The sequence below is a fragment of the Macaca fascicularis genome, chromosome 1 (assembly GCF_037993035.2).
Source record: "Macaca fascicularis isolate 582-1 chromosome 1, T2T-MFA8v1.1".
Classification (NCBI taxonomy): Eukaryota; Metazoa; Chordata; class Mammalia; order Primates; family Cercopithecidae; genus Macaca; species Macaca fascicularis.
The window spans coordinates 182999344-183020023 of NC_088375.1; the positions used below are offsets into that span (position 1 = coordinate 182999344).

The following is a 20680-nucleotide window of genomic DNA, read 5'->3' on the forward strand; positions in this document are numbered from 1 at the left end:
ACTTTGGGAGACCGAGGCAGGCGGATCACGAGGTCAGGAGTTCGAGACCAGCCTGGCCAATATGGTGAAACCCTGTCTCTACTAAAAATATAAAAATTAGCCAGGCGTGGTGGCAGGCACCTGTAATCCCAGATACTCAGGAGGTTGAGGCAGAAGAATTGCTTGAACCCGGGAGGCGGAGGTTGCAGTGAGCCGAGATCATGCCACTACATTTCAGCCTGGGTGACAGAAAGAGACTCCATCTCAAAAAACAAACAAAAAAAGAAATTGAGCCACTAAAACACAGTTTCGTGGAAATTTTAAACAGAATATGAACCAAATCTAGAATTATTTTTTTTCTAATTATGCCTACATATTTACCTTTTTCTTAATGACCAAAAAAGCATTATGTAAATATGCTATTTACTAATATAATTAGAGACAAAGACCTTTGAATAAGTCACCTATCAAGTCTGCTTTAAAAACTGCTGAAGAACCACACGAGGGCTGTAAATTAACATCAAGTAACTGTTTTTACTAAAAAATCAAGCTCAGTAACATTTTCTATTTATATAAATTTAATATACAAATTAATGCCATACCTTTAATTGTTCAATCAAGATTTGTAGGTAAGCGTCAGCTTCTGTAAGTTTCTTATCAAAATCTTGGACACTAGGAACAAATCCTGAATCCAAACCCTAGAGAAAGAGAGAATTTGCAATGAATCTACCAGAACCCAAGCAATGTTTAATAGTACACAAAATACTTCTTCCTTCATACATGAAGACATTTCAAGTTTTAAAATACAGTTCTACTTTGACACAAATAATGGGTCTATTTAAGTGTTAGGTCTATTTAAATAGCGGTACATCAACCTTCCTCATTAACTTGGAACGCTGCTTCCCTTCTCATCAATTACACTTGCTGCTGCTCAAATTGGATTTACTCTTCTCTCCAGAATCACTTTCTTATCTCCCCCAAACCCTGTAATTGGCTCCCAATCACCACCAGAACCACAGTAATTTAACAAAGGAACATAAACAAAACCCTCCTATGTTACGTCCTATTTTCCCCCTTTTCGTTCACTTCATTCCTCCCTTCCCTAAATGTTAACTTCATATTCTCACTGTTTGGTTCTCCCATTCCTCAACTCACCCCATGATCTCTGAAGTTTTCCTCCCTCCTCCCCTACTAAAGAACGAACCTCTAAATTTTCTCCTCTTCTAAGAAGTGGCCCCTCTCTAAGTGAAAGAAACAACACCTCTCCTAGTCAAGTTTCCTACTCCCTTTCACCCTTGGTGTGAACAGTACACTTAGACAGGGTATAGATGTTTATTTATTTAGAAGGCCTACTTATTTCTCAGTCTAAAAGTGTATCATTTGCATGTCCTACTTTTTGCATACTTAAAGAGTTTAAGCTCCAAGAGCATTGGATTCTTATGTTTTAACTTTAGCCAAAAGAAACCTCTGAGTTCTTAATCATCTCTGACTAAAAAATACATCAATCCCGGGTGTAAAACACAAAACAGTTGGAGACAATATGACAACCACCATGCCACATTTTCATGCCCAGTCATCATACGGTTAAGCAGGGGACTGAGGGTTAGGAACCGCTACCGTAAAAATCCCAACCCAACCACAATACTCTGCACTAAATGGGTAAAATATACTTGATCAACATATCCATCTCACACTTGACTTCCACTCGTCATCTCCTCCCTGCCTTTGCCCAAAGCATGCTGATTATTTTCACATTCTCATTTTAGTAAACTGAAGCCAAAGTTTATTTTATATTACAGCAACACCTGATCTTTGTATACCTTATCATTAAAGCACTTTTACAACCATTATCTCAAAACACCAAATTGAGATGTTATGGTATTATAGAAACAGCAATGGGCTGGCAAATCTGGTTTCTAATTCCAGTGCATTCACTAACACAATATTGTGGCTGTCTAAACCTCGGTTTTCTTACCTGCCAAATACGGACATCCTCCTCCTCCTATTATTAGTACAGCCGCTACTACCTCTACTAAAGACAGCAACTAGTGACACTATCAATTACTACTATTATAGTACTTCTGTTGCTCTCCCCAAACTAAAATTCAAAAATTCGGAACCAAAGAAAAAATAGAATTTAAATAAAAATCTAAGTCCTATTAAGACCATGGGAAAAATCAACTTATCTCATAATTTGTTTTCTTTTTCAAATTCAAAGGTGATAAATATATCTACTTTTTTTTTACATACGTGTCAAGAAACTGTTTGACAATGAGTATTACAAAGCCCCTTCCCGATGAGATGACATGTACAAAAACAAAGTTGAAGAAAAAAAAAAAATCTTAATAAACAATGTATACAAAATCCAGATATATTTATAAAACTGTGTTTACACATCTTCATTTTTAAAGATAACCCAAAGAAGTTCCTGTTAGAGACATTTAAAATATACAGTTTGGTGATAAAAGATATAGAAATGGATAAATACATCATATTTCATAGATATTAGAGTACTGCCCTATCAAAGAAAGGAGTAATTTATTTCCATGTTACTGTGCCACAGAAAAATCAGGACTGTTTGGCTGGTTTTTTGGTTTTGTTTTGTTTCACACAGCAATGTAACATGATTATCAATAATTAAACTATGAAGACACAGCTAAAATCAGCTAAATATATCGTTTTTAGTAAATATTTTAAAAGGTTGATGGCATATTCATAAATGAATAAAAAAGCATCTAAACAAGAGGGGAAAAGTGATATTTAAGTATTTTCACTCTTCTGAATCCATTTAGAATTAATATTGTAAAAATCTAACTAAAACATCCTTTTTAAACAAATAACCGATTAGATTAAAAATTGTCCAGTGACTGAATAGAAACAGATTTAAATTACTGCTATCTGAACCCTACCTAAATCAATTCTTCAGAAACAACCTTTTGATGTTCGTAGAATCATATAAACCTCACCTTGACTCTCTCCTTAGACTTGCCTCTAGATAGTCTTCTACAACCTTCTTTTAACCCTAAACTTCACACTTCACAAGGTCCAAGCCAAAGATCTACTCATCAACCCATTTTTCTTTAGGTAATGTATAACCAGAGGTTTATAATGACAGTCCCAGAACTGGCCCAATCATCCTTGCATAGTAATGCACAAATTTTTCATGTACTTAAAAGGAAAATCTATGTATACAGTGCCCCATCTGCAACCAATAAAATATCATATAAAATTCATCAACAACACGAACAAGTAGTTAACAAGTGTTTTCTCAAATCTAGTAAAACTAATACTCTAGAAGAAAACACAAGTATGACTTTATATTGTGACTTATAGCATCAGTCACCTAATTCAACCTCCCATTCGCAGAAGTTCTTTTCATAACATCTTTGAAAGTCATCTAGTCTTTTCTTAAGTATCTCATGAGATGAGAAACCCATTACTTCCTAATGTAGATTATTTCATAAAAATTCTCCTGAAGTATTAACTGTTCCTCTTTCTATTCAACATTTACAACACTAAGCAATAACATTTATTCATATTAATCCTTTTTAATGCAGTTTTATTTTTATTTATTTTGTAAGACAGGGTCTTGCTCTGTCACCCAGGCTGGAGTGCAGTGGTGCAATCAGGGCTCACCGCAGCCTAAACCTCCTGAGCTCAAGGAATCCTCCCACCTCAGCCTCCACAGTAGCTGGGACTACAGGCATGTGCCACCAAGTCCAGATAAATTTTTATTTTGCTTTTTTGCAAAATAAAATAAAAACTCCTGAGCTCAAGCAATCCTCCCACCTCAGTGTCCTAAAAAGTGCTGAGATTACAAAGTGTGGGCCACTCTGCCTGGCCAAGTTTTAAACAGGACTAAGAATATAGTCCTTTACCATATTGAGGGTGGTCTGTCTTTGAAAAGAACTGAGAATAGGGCAGATCCTTTCAGACAAGAGTGTGACTTCATACTTCTTACAGTAGCTTTTGAGAACAAGTTGGGAGTCAAGTAGATAAACATTCTAGTACTCTGTATTTGCTCTATCTAACATTTATCACATTTTATCATAATTAAATACCTGAGTGACTTCTCTGAAGGACTAAAACTCCACAAGGGCAGGAACTATGCCATTCATTAATCACTATACCCATCAGGGCCAGCTCAGTGTTAAATGAACACACATGGCGCTGGCTACAGTGACTGGAAATTGTTGATGCCACAACATGGGTCTTCCTCATGACCTCTTTTCCCCGAGATTTCTCTTGCCTTTCTGTTCTCTTTCTCCTATTCTCTACTCCCTCAAGTCTTTTCTCCATGTTGTCTTTCCTTCTCTTTTGTCCAGGTCCTTCAGTAGTAACTGAAGGGATTGTCACATTATTGGCACTCAGGACCAAAGAGGTTGCTGCTCTTTGGTTTATTACACTGATGTGAGCCACAGCTCTAATTAGACGATTCCTGTATGAATTCATTTAAAGTTTAAATTATACACAACAGTTATAGAGAAATAAAGACAAAATGGTCTATGATATAACAAGAAATTAAATTAGAAGAATCTCAATAGAAATTAAACTTCAATCTAATCATAAAATTTAGAAATCTATGTAAAGAAAAACCACTTCTGTGGCGAGTATGCTAAAAAAAAAAATAGTCTCTGGTTTTCAAAAACACTTTATTAATAAAGCTACTGTAGCCTGGGCACAGGGTAAGACCCCGTCGAAAAGAAGGAAGGAAGGAAAGAAGGAAAGAAGGAAGGAAGGGAGGAAGGGAGGGAGGGAGGGAGGGAGGGAGGGAGGGAGGGGGGAGAAGGAGGGGGAAAAGAGGGAAGGGAAGGGCAAGGAAGGGGAAGGGGAAGGGAAGAAAAAAGGGAAGGAAAGATGACAGGAAAGGAGGAAGGAAGGAAGGGAGGGAGAGAGAGAGGGAGAGAGAGAAGGAAGGATGGAAGGAAGGGAGGGAGGGAGGGAAGAAGGGAAAGAGAGAAAGAAGCAAAACCTAAAGTAGATATATAAAGTCAAGAAGAATAACACATACTTCTATATCATCCAGGATCTATGTATCCAGTTTAACAGAGAGAGAAAGAGAAACATATACATCTGGACCAATTTAAGGGGAGTTTCTAAAATAATGTACCTAGACTTGTAGAAGAATATCAAACTGCCCCAAAATTATATGTCGGTACTTCCTACTACCTTTCTAATTCTTAAATTAAACAACACTACTTTTTTCAGAAGGAACTTAAAATCTAACAAATGTCAGCAAAATCAATTTTTAATTATTTTAGTTAGGACATTAAACACTATTTATACTTTACACATACACATAACTGCATGTTTTACCCCCATTAAAAGGAGTACTGCAAGAGAAGTCCTTGAAACTGTCTGAAGTACATATAAATTATAGTTGCTTTGGAGAGACACTTCCTTAGTAAAACAATACGAGAGTCAATTCCCGAGGCAGAGTAGGAGCTTTTAAAGGAATTCCTGCTGACAGAGGAAGAATAATGAACAGTGGAGATAAAGGTGAAGTTCTTGAGTCCAGAATCCGGAAATTAAGAAACCTATGGGTGACCTGAGGAACCGAGAATAAGGTAGAACAGGAAGGCTGAGTAACAACGTTGTAAAAAGAAATTCACAAATGACTAATTATTTTCATATCTAATTTTATTTCACAGTGAAAACTTAAAGGATTAAGTGTCCTATATGCAGTACTTTCTCTTATAGGGCAAAATCTTATATAATAAAATATGTTGTAAAAAGAGAAAAAGAGAATATATTAGAAGTAAATTATTCTTAGTCTCATAGAAAATTCAGAATAACAAGAAAAACAGGTAAGTTATCAGTAGTAGAATTGTAAAATAAAACAACGGCTTAAAAACTTAACAAAGGAAAAACAAAGAACAAGCCTCCTAATGAAAAATAAATGGCATGAATCTGGACAAAAGTAGACTTTTTTTTAAAATTAGCAAAACAAACACCCTATAAGAAAAGTAATGAAAACTTAGCAGGAATGTCATTTTGATTAAAATATGAGAATATTGGAAAGTTTATGTTCACAATTAGCAATTTGAGATGACATGCATCACAGATAAGCTTTCATCCAAAGAAAGAAGTATAGAGCATACTTACAATTCAATCACTTACAATTATTTTTGAAAATTCAAGAACTGGAGAGATACCAGAAGACTGGAAAAAAGCAAGTGTGGTACTGATCTTCCATAAAAGTAAGGAAAAGAGAGAATAGAAAGTTACCATGCTGTGAGTCTAACATCAATAATCAAGTAAAGGAATAATAAGAGAAAAATCTGTAACTACACAGAGGAAAAGTAGGTACATGAGCAGCAAGTGGCAAATTAAAAAAAAAAAAAGAGACTATGCCAAACATAATGGCTTTTCTGTTCCTTAGAAATTTAAGTTAGCAAATTAAGTTTTTAGAGAAATGACATTTTGTCTCCCTACCAAAAGTGGGTTTGACGATGAAAAAAAGTATATTAAAGAGACCAGAAATATTAATTATACCATGATTTTATGTGAGGCACACTAATTTGTGATTTCCTTGGATTACTGAAAATTTGGAAACATTTACAATCCCTATTGTCCCTGTGGTTTATCCATTTCTGCTAAGAGAAGAACAGGACTTAGAAGAACAGGGAAGTTCTGGGGTTAAGAATTTCACCTCTTTTAATCCTAAGGAATATTCAACTATCAATTTATTTGTAGTGAAGACTATCAATTCAAAAATATCCATAAAATTGAGCCTAGTATTAAACCTTTCCTTTCACTGTATCTTAGAGAAGTTATTTTCCATTTAAGCCAATGTCTTGATAATCTAAGCCTTCAAATTAGGTTCTCTATTGTCAACATGGTAGCTGTACCTACCTTACCAACTGCTAGGTACCCCAAGAATGTCCTAAAAAATACGGTCTTTTTCTGTAGTGCTAAGTAAGCAGCTCTAACACCATGGATGCACAATGTATACTAAATTTTTCAGAGTATTAAGTACTCTACTAGACACTTTCCAAGCTTTCTCATTTGATCATTGTAATATAGTAAGGTAGACAGATATTAAACCTATTTTATAAGTGCTTATCCAAATCATCCAGCTGAATTTTTTTTTTCAATAGGGATATCAACCTAGTCCTCTAACCAAATCCATTATACTTTTGTATTAAATCACAATGATGTTTAAAAGGAATTAATGACAGAAGGGCACTAAAATGTAATCTAAAAACTGCCTGAAGGCCCTTGACATAGTGGAAACGAGCACGAGCTTTAAGGACTCATATAGTTTTAAATCCTGAATCTGCAACTTTCTAATGAATTACCTGTGTGATGTAGCCAAATTACTTTTTCCACCTCCATTTTCTCATCCATGAGTATAATAATAAACTACTCAAGGTTACTGGAGAGATGAAATGAGTAATACATGTAAAGTAACAGAGTGGTAGGTGTTCTACTTCCCCTTCGTAATTTGGAGCCTTAGATAACCAGGATTCACCACTATATCTCCAGGTCCTTATGTATAGAAGGCCCTCAATGAGTACTGACGGAATAAAAACAAAACAAATGAAAAACTAGATAATACTATAACATACAGGCAATTTTCACAGAGATCTACAATCAAGTAAAGGCTATAAGCATAAGTTAAATTGTATTCAACATCCGTTTTAAAAACAAGCTATAAGTTGATGAACTCCCAAGAAGATAATAGAGAATGGTAATTTAAAAAGGAATGAATAACAGACAAAACAAGTGGTAAAACACAGTATGGAAAACAGACCAGGAAAAATATTCCAATTTGAGATGTTCAGGAAAGCCCTGGGTATTATGACTGAACCACAAAAGGTAAATTGTACTTAATTATTACCTTGGTAACAAAGAATCAAACAACATAAATAAAGTTTTTTTTTCATAAAAGAATCTAATTTTTGAACATACGTTAGTGCTTTGAAAAACCAGAACTGCTTTTATCTTTAAATTTACAAAGAAAGATTTATGTGTAATGTTCAGTTTCTGATAAAAAATAAATAACATGAAACAAATCTGAATTGCTCATATATAGTTCTGACAGAAATGAGCTGCTTTACAAACAGGAATCAGGTACAGCTAAAATGCATGAACTTCAATAATAACCCTTAACACAATTTCTTACTCTTCATGACACCCTCATCTGACACTAATACACCCTTTGACTTATAGAACAAAACACAAATACTAACTCCATAAAGTTATTTGGTTACTTAAACAACTAAACAATAAAGGTTTGGAATTGGTACCATTTTCCTCTATTTAAATCACTGACAGCTTGTCTTTCCCAGACACTCCCAATTTATTCAGCAAACCCATATGAAGAAGTTACTACCAAAACAAACAAAAACCTTAGGTCTGTAAATAGGATGACCATATATTTTAGTTTGCCTGGGACAGTCAGTGTATGCTTGGTTGTCTCAGCAAAATTATTATTAGCAGCCTCCTTCACGCTCAAGTATCCCAGTTTAGGCAATAAATTATATGGTCACCCTCTCTATACAGGATGTAGCTGCATTTTTAAGACACAAATGTCATGAAAGGCATATAAAATTGCCTCAGATGATTCAAAATCCACCAAACTGCCTTTAAAAAAAACCTACAAAACCTAAAATGAAATGAGTCTACAGGTTCTGAATGCAGAAAGCAAGCTACAAAAATAAAACAGACACTGGAATTCAATGCAGTTAATAATAACTGAGTGCTTACCTTATGCTAGATAAGTAGACACATGAATAATACTGAAGTTGCATTTTTATGTAATTTTACTTACGCACTACAAGTTTCATTTTTAAAAATGTACACACACACACACACACACACACCCCTGAAATATAACACATGAAACAAAACACATGCAGTTACCCCTGGGGAATGGGATTGAGGAATGGGGACATTTGAGACAGGGACTCTCAGTTTTTATTTTACACATTCATGTTGCTTAATTTTTTAAAATAAATATGCATTTATTTTATAATTTACATTCAAAAGCTTTAGGTAAAAATGTTCAGAAACTACAGGTTATGAACATTTTTAGAAAATTTTATATCCATTTTAGCATGCAAGGTCATAAGCATTATTCTTTGAAAATTATCTATTAAAATTCTAAAATGTTTTCCAGGAGTAAATGTGGCAAATGCTAAAGCTGCTCAGATACACCTTTCCAAGCAAAAAAGTAGGATAACAAATGTATAATATCATTTAAAGGTAAAGCACGCACTAGCAAAAAGCACTTAAAACTTTGTAATCACCACTATACTGGAATAAATAAAATAATGAAGTGGCCAATATAACAAAGCGAGATGGCAAAGCTTTTTTTTCCACATCCTTCCTGCCACCAACATGATCATGACTCAACATCCAAGAAAGCTATCTCTTAAAGAAGGAAACACCTACTACATCACACCACCTAACAAAGCACTGTTGGACTATGTAGTGCCGGCAATCAGCCAACACTTTTCTTCCGAGATACTTTAGTTGTTTAGGCTACTCGCAATATCTTTCTTAGAAGGGATGGAGTAAATCATTCCAGGATCTAAATAAACTCTGAGAGGTTTACTAGTAGTACAGGATGAAAAAAAATATTCTTCCACTCCCCAACCTCAGATTAAGAGCATTTTGGAAAGCCTATCTGGAGTCTACTTTTAAGGATCCACCAAAAATGAGTAAATTTCCTGGAAATGTGTTCTACAAATCACTAGGAAAAATTAACATTAAATATGTGAATTCTTAAACTGAGTATTCTGATAGATAGTTCAAGTTTTGAAATAACTGCAAAATTTTTATAGCCTAATACTTGGTGAAAATTTGATTATGAAATGTTTTCAAAAACAAAACTTGATATATTCATCTAACAAGACTGGATCTCTATAGCAGAATATAACAAATTGACAAATTAACACTGAAGGATATGCCAAAGCTGTCTTCATATATCTGATTTTAGCTGCCAATGAGTATCAGAGGAAAACATATTCGGTTTTTGCTAAAGTTGTTAAAAAGTGCATACAAAATTACTGAGTTTAATTGTCAGAAATCTACCAAGATGATCTAAAATACAAGTCAATCAAGACAGGACTTTGTTTTATTCTCTACTATCTCCCCCAGGCTAGTGTTTGGTTTGCAGCAAGTCCTCAATAAAAATTTTATAAATGAATTAAGGAATTCTGCAATGTGCCTACCTGTTAACATTTAAACACAAAAAGTAATCAAGGAACTAGAAGTTCTTGCAGATTATAAATCAGAATATTCATGGAAAAATCATAAATAATTCATAGTTATTTTAAGGGATTTATTATATTGGTAGTTGTAAAATATGGCTGCTGAATTTTTCTAAGGCTAAAAGTTTTTAAGAAGAAAGAGAAATTGACTAGGAGAAAAAGACATTGAAATAAATGGTAGTAAAACAAGAAACGCAATGACAATCTTCTTGTCTCTGTAAAAACTCATTGTCTCATGCCAAATCTTATCCTGAGCACATTTTTACACATACTATGCTGGGCCTTAGAATTCAGTGTTACAATAATTATTTATTCACTGGGCATCTCTTATGACTATGGCCCTGTGCTGGATGCTTTGGGGATGCCAAGATGAAGCAGATACAGATCTAAAAGAGTTTCATTCTATTAGAGGGAATATATATCTGTCTACAAATAATTGATTCAAGCATGGTAAAATGTTATCAGAAAGGCATTAAGAAATTCAAAGGAGAAAGTTATAAGGATGAGAGAGCTTTCACAGAGGATGCAATTGAGAGTGTAGGATTTGAACAGAAATGGGACGGGTAAAGTATTACAGCAGTGGGCCCTGGTAGGAAACAGCATAATCAGATACAATGTTTGAACTTTTCTTTAATCAAATGACTATAGTACCTATAGAAGTGAGAGTAGGGCTAAGAAAACTAACAAGAGATGCTAAGGTACTCAGGAATTAGGAGCTGCAAGTAGCCTGAAGGAACAAGGAAACAAGGTTCCCATTGGCCAGAGGAGGAGCTACTCAGTGGACATGTATGGCTGTAAGACAGTCACTGCCAGAACTGCCTCAAAGCACAGAAGGAGCAGAAGGAATAAATACTCCAGAGACCTTTTCTCCCTTCCATTTTCTGTCACTGCTTCCCATTTGCTAAACCCCAACTAGAAGCCAAGGCATAAAGGATCCCAGATGCTGCAAGCTGTAACAGTCAGCTTCCTAGAGCACAGAAGAGAGAAGGGCAGAGAACAAATCTGCAAGAAAATAGAGAATAACCAGAAAAGGCATACTCCCAGACTGAGGAGCTGGGAAGCACAAAGAGGCCAACTGAGGAACAATATTCTCTTACAGAAGAATGTATGATGTTTTTTGGATCTGAATGCTGAATCTCAAGGAAGCCAAAATTAGTGGCTAAAAATGGGAATAAGTACTAAGGTTTGAGGGGCAAGGTGACCAAGGGATGGAGACTGCCAGAGCAGCACCCTGATTCTCTCTGGAGAAAAAAGAGCAAGAGTCATCTAGGCTGTGGTCCTAGTCATTCTACTCTCTAGTTATGTGACTGTGGGCAAGTCGTTTGGTTTCTCTGAGACTGATTTCTCAATAATAATAATAATAATAATAATAATAATAATAAGGTAGAAATGGAATTAGAACTTGAAAATTCTCTCCAGCTCTAGGATTCTGTGATGCCAATACTTCCAGGTAAACAACCAGTTTCACCAGGAGGATAAATTCCTAACCATATTGGTTATTGGGGCCTATGTATTCACCTTAATAAAAATTAATTTCATTTAAATAAACACAGTAAGAATTTATAGGCTCCAACTGCAGCCAAGTCCTCCATGGTATGACAAAATATGTCAAAACTCAAGCAAACTGTCATTTAGTGTAACCTTGAAACTGAGTGAGAAAGACTAACACAACCGATTTTAAAACACGCTCTGGAATGCAGAGAACGCAAAGAAACAATGGAGTAAGCAGAATAACTCAGTTGAAGTGGCATATTTTGGCAAAAACAAGTTGTTCAGTCAATACAGTAAAGAAGCCAAGTTCCTAAAGGTGTCTCCAGAAATAAATGAACCCCAATATGGGAGGAACTACAGTTCTCTTCTCTCTCTCCTGCACACGCACATGTACACACACACATACAGAGTAACCAAACCATTCATTAATGACACATGTATTTATTGAATGTCTATTATGGCCAGACACTATCATCATCTTCAAAGGATGTCTTTAAGGACAATAGAGATAATATTGACAGCAAATATAATTAAGCATTACCTAATCATCTGGAATGAGCTCAAATTTCACCTTTATAGCAGTTTCCCTGACATTCTAGCTAGCCTACATGCTTTTTCCTATGATACTAACAGTACCCCAGAACCAATTAGTACTCATACTACTATTAGTATTATTTTAATCATGTTAGAGGTCCTATAGATTGGGGAGAAGGTGGGGAGTGCTGGGAATCTGCCCATCTTTTTTTTTTTTTTTTTTTTTTGAGACAGAGTCTTACTGTGTCATCCAGGCTAGGATGCAATGGTGTGACCTCAGCTCACTGCAACCTCCTCCTCCCAGGTTCAAGCAATTCTCCTGCCTCAGCCTCCCAAGTGGCTGGGCTTACAGACACCCACCACCACGCCCAGCTAATTTTTGTATGTTTAGTAGCGATGAGGTTTTATCATGTTGGCCAGGCTGCTCTCCAACTCCTGACCTCAGGTGATCCGCCAGCCTGGGCCTCCCAAAGTGCTAGGATTACAGTGTGAGCCACCGTGCCCGGCTCTGCCCACCATTTTTAACACTGTTTCTAAACATTTTTCAAATCCCCCATTTCTCATGTCTGGTAGCAACCAGGGAGCTCGGTGACCTAGGAAACATTTTTAACTCGCAGGGAAAAACCTAACTCCAGTAAAACTGAGTCAAAGGTTTACACACTTAGGCTATTATTATGTCACATATGTTGATCTCTTAAGCACTTATTGAACACCTACTATGTGCTATGCACTAAACTAGGGACAAAGGCCTTGGGGATACAAAGATGAGTAAGAATCCCAGATCTCTAGGAAATCAGGGTCTAAAGCAAGAATCAGGTATGTTAAAAAGTTTACAATACAATTTAGTGAAGGCTGTAATATGGAGATATGAGCAAAGTACTGTAGTAGCACACACAAGAGTAACAACTCACGCTGCCTGAAGGAAGGCATCATAGAAAAGGTTAACACAGCAGCTGTATGCTAAGGAAGAATTGGAGGCTTATCACTTGAGATACAGTGGGGTAATCTAAGCAAGAGGGAAAGGCTGTGAAAAGACAAGTAACTCTGAGAGGCCATAGCATGTTCTCAATGAGAAACAGTTCACAGCGAATACCGTGGGTAAAGCACCTGGAGCTGAGTTCGGACTCAGAGATAAATCAGGACCAGAATATGAAGAAGGCCTCCAGAACATGCTGGGCAGCTGGACTCTGGCAAGGAGGAGCCAAAACATATTCTTAACTGTAAGAGCAGCGACCTACTCCGAATTTGTTTTTGGATAAAAAGGATGGGTGAGGGGAGTCCAATGACAGACTAGTCAGAAAGCCTTGCAAAAGTCTAGGTGAGAGACCATGAAGGCCTGAATTAAAGCATTATCATCTAGAAAAAAGTGCCGAATCTGAAATATATTACTAAGGCAAACATAACAGGACCTGGTGACTGGAGATGGAAAATAAGGAAGATGGAAAGCAGCTTTAAATGCCCGTGTGTGGTAGAACTTCATTAAAATATTCAAGGAGGAATACTTGGCTTAATTACATTGTCAGTATAAGAACTATTCTTTCAAGCATAACAATCTTTGTTTAAACCTTTACTGAAAAGCTTCCTAAATACAATTTTCTAAATATACTACAGTAATCATAAAGTCTTTTTTCTATATAAGAATCATCATAAATATCTGTTATCACTCTACAGTATAAAGTTTAGTTATAGATAGAACTCAACATATCCCAGGGGACATCCTAGAATTTGCTTCTCTGAACAAAAGCCTGATTATCAGATTTTCTTGTCATCGTCCCCTTTCTTAATCAGTAGCGTGCATACCATGAGAGTGCCTGACTTTCCAACCAGCAGAACACAGTGCTATCAAAATAATGCTCTTCCCTGGCTGAACCAAACTTACAGTTAAATTCCCTGCTAATCTTAATATCAACAGAGATTGAAGTGGGGATGGCTGAGCGTACAAAATATAATAATCTTTTCACATTAAAAAACATTTGGAAAATGTCACATTAAAAGCATCATAGAACTTCAGAAATACCAAAATGAACGTGACCAGTAGACAGCCTTTGCAGCCTCGTATTTACTGAAGGGCACTTCCAAATACAACTTCATCTCTGTCAAAGCCAAACTCAGGACACTTTGGAAACAGATGCAACTTGTCTGTTATCTTTCTTGTTTCTCATTTAAGCTCTCAAATCAGACTACAAATCTGTTTTTTTCTTTAAGAGGTTTTTTTTTTTTTTTTGGAGACAGAGTTTTGCTGTTGCTAGGATGGAGTGCAGTGGCGCGATCTCGGCTCACTGCAAACTCCACCTCCCGGGTTTAAGCGATTCTCTTGCCTGAGCCTCCTGAGTAGCTGAGGTTACAGGCGCCCGCCACCACGCCCGGCTAATTTTTGTGTTTTTAGTAGAGACGGGGTTTCACCATGTTGGCCAGGCTGGTCTCGAACCCCTGACCTTAAGTGATCCGCCCGCCTCGGCCTCCCAAAGTGCTGGGATTACAGGCAGGCATGAGCCACTGCGCCCGCCTTTTTTTTTTTTTTTTTTTTTTTTGAGACAGACTCTTGCTCTCTGTCATCCAGGCTAGAGTGCAGCGGTGCCATCATAGCTCACCGCAACCTCAAACTCCTGGGCTCAAGGGATCCTCCCACCTCAGCTTCCCAAGCAGCTGGGACCACAAGTGCACACCACCATGCTCAACTCATTTTAAAATTTTTATTGGGGCAGAGGCGGGGGGAGGGTTCTGGCTTTGTTGCCCAGGCTGGTCTCCAGCTCCTGGGCTCAAGCAATTCTCCTGCCTCAGCCTCCGAAAGTGTTGGGATTGCAGGTCTGAGCCACGACGCCTGGCCCAAATCTGATTTTTAATCATATACCTTCCCTGAACTAGGAAAGGTAATACGGTATTTTTATTTAGGTTGTCTCTTGTCGGGCTGCACATTAAAAAAAAAAAAAAAAAAAAGTAAAACAATACAACATTTAAAGTAAAAATAAATGACAGATGCTAACAGTATTCATTAAAGGGCTTCATCACCTGCTTAGTTCAATACAGGCAGTGTTCAAGATAGATTATTCATACATAACTGCGTGAGAATTTCCAGTTTTAACGTTCACTGTGAAAACTTCTTAAACCTGCAACTACTATTCTAAGATGCTTCCAGCTTCTCCATTGAGAAACTAGGAATTACTTGATTTTTTATCTTCCTTAATACAGCTAAAAGTAAACAGTTTAATCAAAAAGCAAAACAAAGTATTACTTCAAATTAGCAAAAGCTAGTTTTCTTGTTCAATACATCTCTCAACCTTTCATAACAAATACTTATAATACTGTATGAATGGTCAGCAAAAAGTGCATTATTCAACTATGCTTCCTAGTCCATTAATTACACTCAACTTTCCATAACTCGGCTGGACTGAGAACCCCATAAAACTAAACCAAAGTTTTCAGCATTTTTGCACAAGCTACCCAAAAAGCATAAAATCACCTCCTTCCCGACACACATACTCAAAAACAATAGTATCCGTAATTACTTTATACACAAAAAATACAGGGCCAGGCACGAACACAGTGCCAAAAATAAACCACCACCAAAAAAACACTTGGCCTGCAACTGGAGATTCTATTAACGGGCAACTGGTCAAAATTAAGCTTTCGCATAAGAGAAAGCTTAACTTTTCTGCTTAAAAACATATTCTGAGACAGCTTTCAAAAGGAAAATAGAGTTCCACAAAAATGAACAGGAAAAGAGAGACCTCCTCCAAAGTCTGATTTGGGGGCGAATGCTCTCTTGGTGGAAGTGGAGGCCCTGGCCTCAGCCTCCACTCCATCCAGGCTGAGGAAGTGAGGAGAGCTCCCCAGGAAGAGGGGCCCGGGCAGCCACGTCGTCCTACTCACACCAGGGGGCAGCGGGGAGGAGGCTGGGTGAGCACGACCTTGGCGCCCCGGCCTGGCCCGGGGCAGGCGGCCGGGACCCCGGGGACTCAGGGGTAGGGGCCGGCCCCTCTCCCAGACCCTCGGGGTCTACTCACTCCGCAAGTGGCCAGCAAGAAAGCCATTCGCCAAGGCCCCCGCCCTCTGTGCCTCCAGGGGAGGGAGCCGGGGACTGCTCCCGGACACCCCTTTTTCTTGCCCCCCTCGGCCGGATTCCCGGACTGCGGCGCAGGCGGTCCTGACTGAGGTTCAGCACGTCCCCCGGGACACCCCCTTCACCCCCCCTACCCCTTCCCGGTCCCCTCCCCCGCGGAGAGGCCGCCCCGATTGGCTGGCCCTGGCGGCTCCTGGCAAAGAGACCCCTGGCGATTGGCCATGGGTCACCTGCTGTAGGAGGTGAGAGGCCGACGATTGGCGGTTGGGCCAGTTTTGGGTGGAGAGGCCGACGGCGCCGGCAGCTCGCAGGAGGGGTGCGCAACGCCAAGAGGGCTTACGGAGGGCCCCGCCCAGACCCGAGACCCAGCCGCCTCCGCGGGGGGCGGGGGCTCACCTTGGGGGAGTGCGCCTGGGGACACGCGGCTTATGCGGCGCCGGCGCTGCTGGGGGAAAGGGAGGTTGCGCTCTGGGAAGCTCAGCTTAGCTTCGGGGCTCCAGCCCTGCGGATTCCCACTGGGTGGCGACTGGAGAAGGGCTCGCGGGCGCCAGCGTGCCTCACCTACACCCACCGGCTTCTAACGTGCCATCTAGTTTATGGCAGCTGTGGAGCCTGGGCCCCGGAGTTTCATTTTGATAACGGATTTTGCTTACTTCCGGAAAGTTGTGTCGCGTGGGTGTTGAGGGAGTGAGCGGGGGGAGGAGATACTGTATCAGTAAACAAAAGTGTGAGCGCCTGTGTTTTTATTAATCCGGTGAGACATCGTGGGCTTTCTGTTGTGCCACAGCTCCATAAGGAATGTAGGTGGCTTGTAAAGATGCTTCAGGAATCCAAATGGCGCAAACTGCAAATTATATCAAAAGTTTGGACTTAGAGGACCTCCACAGAGAATCCCCCAAAATGCAGGGACTCACAGACATAAGTGATTAACTTATTGATCTGGAGGACCAGCTCCTTTTCCGCTCTTGCTGGTTTTTCTTATACCTACTAAACGTCCAATTATCTTTTGTACTTTTATGGCTCTACTGGTACCCACTGCAAGACCTAGCACAGGGCACACGGCACAAACAGCGATGCTGGCCAGGCGCCGTGGCTCACTCCTGTAATCCCAGCCCTTTGGGAGGCGGAGGCTGGGAGGGGTGGGGGAAGGCGGGGGGATCCGAGGCCAGGAGTTGAAGACCCCAAAAACAAACAAAAAAAAAAGCGCAATGCTTGCTGAATAAATATGCTAACCTGCTGGACTCAGTGTTAAAGATACCTTCAGTTTGTTTTACGTAAATCACTTCAAAATGCCCAATACCAGAGGCACTCTCCCCTTCCCCCTACCCACTCTAAAAGCTGGGTCCTCTGCCAGGGCTCCCTGTCTCAGTAAATGAAACCACTATCATCCACGCTAATATGCAAACCATAAACCTAGCAGCCCTCCTAGACACCTCCCCCATTCCACATTCAGTGCATCACCAAGTTCTGTCATTTTTACCTCCTAAATACACTCCATTCTGTCCATCTCTCTCCATTGCCACCACCCTATCCTGGCCTGTTGGAATAATCTTACTAAAGTCTTCTTGAAGCTATTCTGGCTACTCCAATTCATTCTCAACACTATGGCCAGAGCAGTATTTCTATAACCAATTTTATTACCCCTTCAATGCCTCCCCCAATGAAAGAACTTTAACTGCTTTCCACTGAGTTGTGCTTAGGATACAATTCAATATTTAACAATGGCTGACAAGGTTTAGCCTTACCTACCTCTTAGCTCCATCTTTTACCTTATAGTACCTATTTTCTGCTTTGCACACAATGGCCTTCTTCAAACTCCTTTAATTTGCCAAGGACTTTCCAATTTTAGGGCCTTGGCACATGCTGTTACTTCTTTTATACTGTCCCCTTGACATCAATCCCCACACTTCACTTATTTACTTCTGCTCATCATCATTTCCTCCCTGCCAATGTCAGTTCTGGCTATCATACATCATCATAGCCCATGTAACTCTCCTTTGTGGAACTTACTACAGCTGTAATTTTACATTTATCTTAGTTATTTATTTAAATTTTTTTAGAGACAAGGTCTCGCAGGTCTCATGTTGCCCATGCTGAACTCAAACTCCTGGGCTCAAGTGATCTTCCTGCCTCAGGAATAGCTGGACTACAAGCGCACACACCACCCTGAGTTACTCTTTTTAATTAACTTTATTGAGTCATAATTTACATGTGATAAAATGTATCCATTTTAAATGTACAATATGTTTTCATAAACATATGCACACTTGTAACCACCACAATTACGAAATAAAGTATTTTCCATCACCTGGGAGCTTGCCTCATGCTTCTCATGTCAATCCCATGAACCACTGCTCTGCTTTCTATTTGTGTTATTCTTTAATGTTGATCTATACCACTAGACTGTAAGCTTAACGGAGTGAGGATCCTATCTAATTCTGTTCAGCACTATATCATCATTATTTAGTAGAACTCCTGGCATATACTAAGTCCTCAAATGGATTTCTTATGGTAACAGATTCTGAAAATAGACATTAATTCTCTGATAAATAACAATAAACTATAAACAATGATGGAGGGGGGAAAAAAAAACATCAATTTTGCCAGATGTCCATGGTCAGTATTTAACCTTCACTAATACTCTTTTAAATTTTCCTTTAATAGCTGCTTTTCTAGCAGTTAATGTTGTGCCTGGGCAGCCCTAGGGACTTAATTCCGTATTAGCTGATCAAACGGTTCTCTAAGCCAGGGGAAAAAAAAGAAAAAAAAAAAAGCCCTACATCTCTAATTCTGCCTGTGTACTGTACTGTTTGACCCTACAAGGGACAAAATACTTATTTACTCTATGTTACAGTTACATATTAAGAGATCCCAGCTCCAATCCAAAGTCTACATTTTCACAATTTAATACTACAGATAGCTATTTGTTGCAGACATGCAGTTCTCATTTTCCTAATCTTATATAAAGTTAGTGTTCATAAAAGATGTAGCATTTAAAATAAAAATTACACAACACAAAGCAAATTTATCCATCTTGTACCAAGAAGCTATAATCAAATTTGACAACTCATGTTGTTAAAAAACAGAAACAAACTAAAAGCTGTTAAAGCCTATTATGAGTTGAAAAAGGAAAAAACCCCAAAGCTGTTTCAAAACAAAGTGACCAACGCCTAAAACTCATATGTGACAGGTGATTTCCAACCCATGAATCAGATTTTCAACTCATCTTTCAACTATATAACTAAGGCTATTAGGTGATTAAATTACTATTTTAGTCTGTTGAGCAAAAATATAGGCCATGCCTATTACCTATACCTATTAAGATGAAAAGAAAATTTTAATTATACAGAATTCATATACTACTTTCAAAAATATTATTTCTGCTAGGGAGCCCAATAATGTTTACCTAGAAATCACATTCTGCTCTAATGTAATCCCAGACATAGATTAAAACTGCTTTTGGTAGCAATGTAAGAAAAAAAGAAGAAAAAATATAAAAAGCCAAATCAGGTGAGACTTCAGATTTCTGATATGGCATGTTAAGAAGCTTGGAAGTACCACTGTGTTCTAACAACATGTAAAACACTGAACAAACTGAAAAACCAACAACTCCTCTTAAATCTGTAAGAGAAGTGAGGTCACAGGGAAAACTGATACCTCCCAAATTAGGAGACCAACAGGCAAATTCAGAGAATCACAACTTCCCTGAGCAAAAACTCACAAGGGGCAATCTCCATGGGAACCAGCACCCACGGGAACCACTTGATGAACAGTAAATATGTTTTATCTTCCTTATGATTTTCTTAATAACATCTTTCTCTTACTTTATTGTAAGAATATAATATACAATACAGAAAACGTATAAAATATGTGTTAATCAACTGTTTATGTTATTGGCAAGGCTTCCAGTCAATAGCAGGCTGTGAGTAGTTAAGCTCTGGGGGAGTCAAAAGTTGTATGTGGGTTTTCAACTGCACGGGTGGTAGGGAAACCTGATCTGTATTTGACAAACTGGTGGAAGCTCAGTGCAGACAAGTCTGAAAGATATAAACTCCAGGGACACGTAGTAATATGGGCAGGGAGGAGAACCACAGTTTTGTGAGTTTTACCTCCAGGAGCTCAATAAGGGTCATCACAGTGAATACTGGGGGAAAAAAATCCCCTAATGCATCCCCTCTAGGCTTCTTTGTAGGAGAAGGTATTTACTATGTATGCCCAACTTCAGTCCTCTCTAGCCCTACTGTCCCACTTACAGGATGAACTTGAGAAGCACATGTGAAGCTGACAAAAGTTCACTAACAGACTGAAAATGTTTCCCCTCTATGCACACCTTACCACCACATTACTAAAGGTCCACTCACAAAAGTTCCTGTTACCTAATGCATCATGTCTGGCT

At 38.5% G+C, this 20680-nt stretch overlaps 1 protein-coding gene across 32 annotated transcripts in view; it reads right to left on the reverse strand.

Moving 5' to 3' along the window:
• The window catches only part of OSBPL9 (oxysterol binding protein like 9), a 167864-nt gene that overhangs the window by 44099 nt on the left and 103085 nt on the right, over positions 1–20680 (reverse strand). For 11 of the 32 annotated variants that reach the window (XM_074006814.1, XM_074006808.1, XM_005543387.3 and 8 more), the window contains one exon: positions 582–677. In XM_074006814.1, coding sequence (XP_073862915.1) covers positions 582–677 — 96 coding nt within the window. Of the gene's footprint in view, positions 1–581; positions 678–6099; positions 6169–16228; positions 16394–16514; positions 16611–16680; positions 16942–20680 lie in introns of those variants that run through there. The other 21 variants (XM_015435972.3, XM_015435969.3, XM_005543385.3 and 18 more) reach the window with 5 other exon arrangements.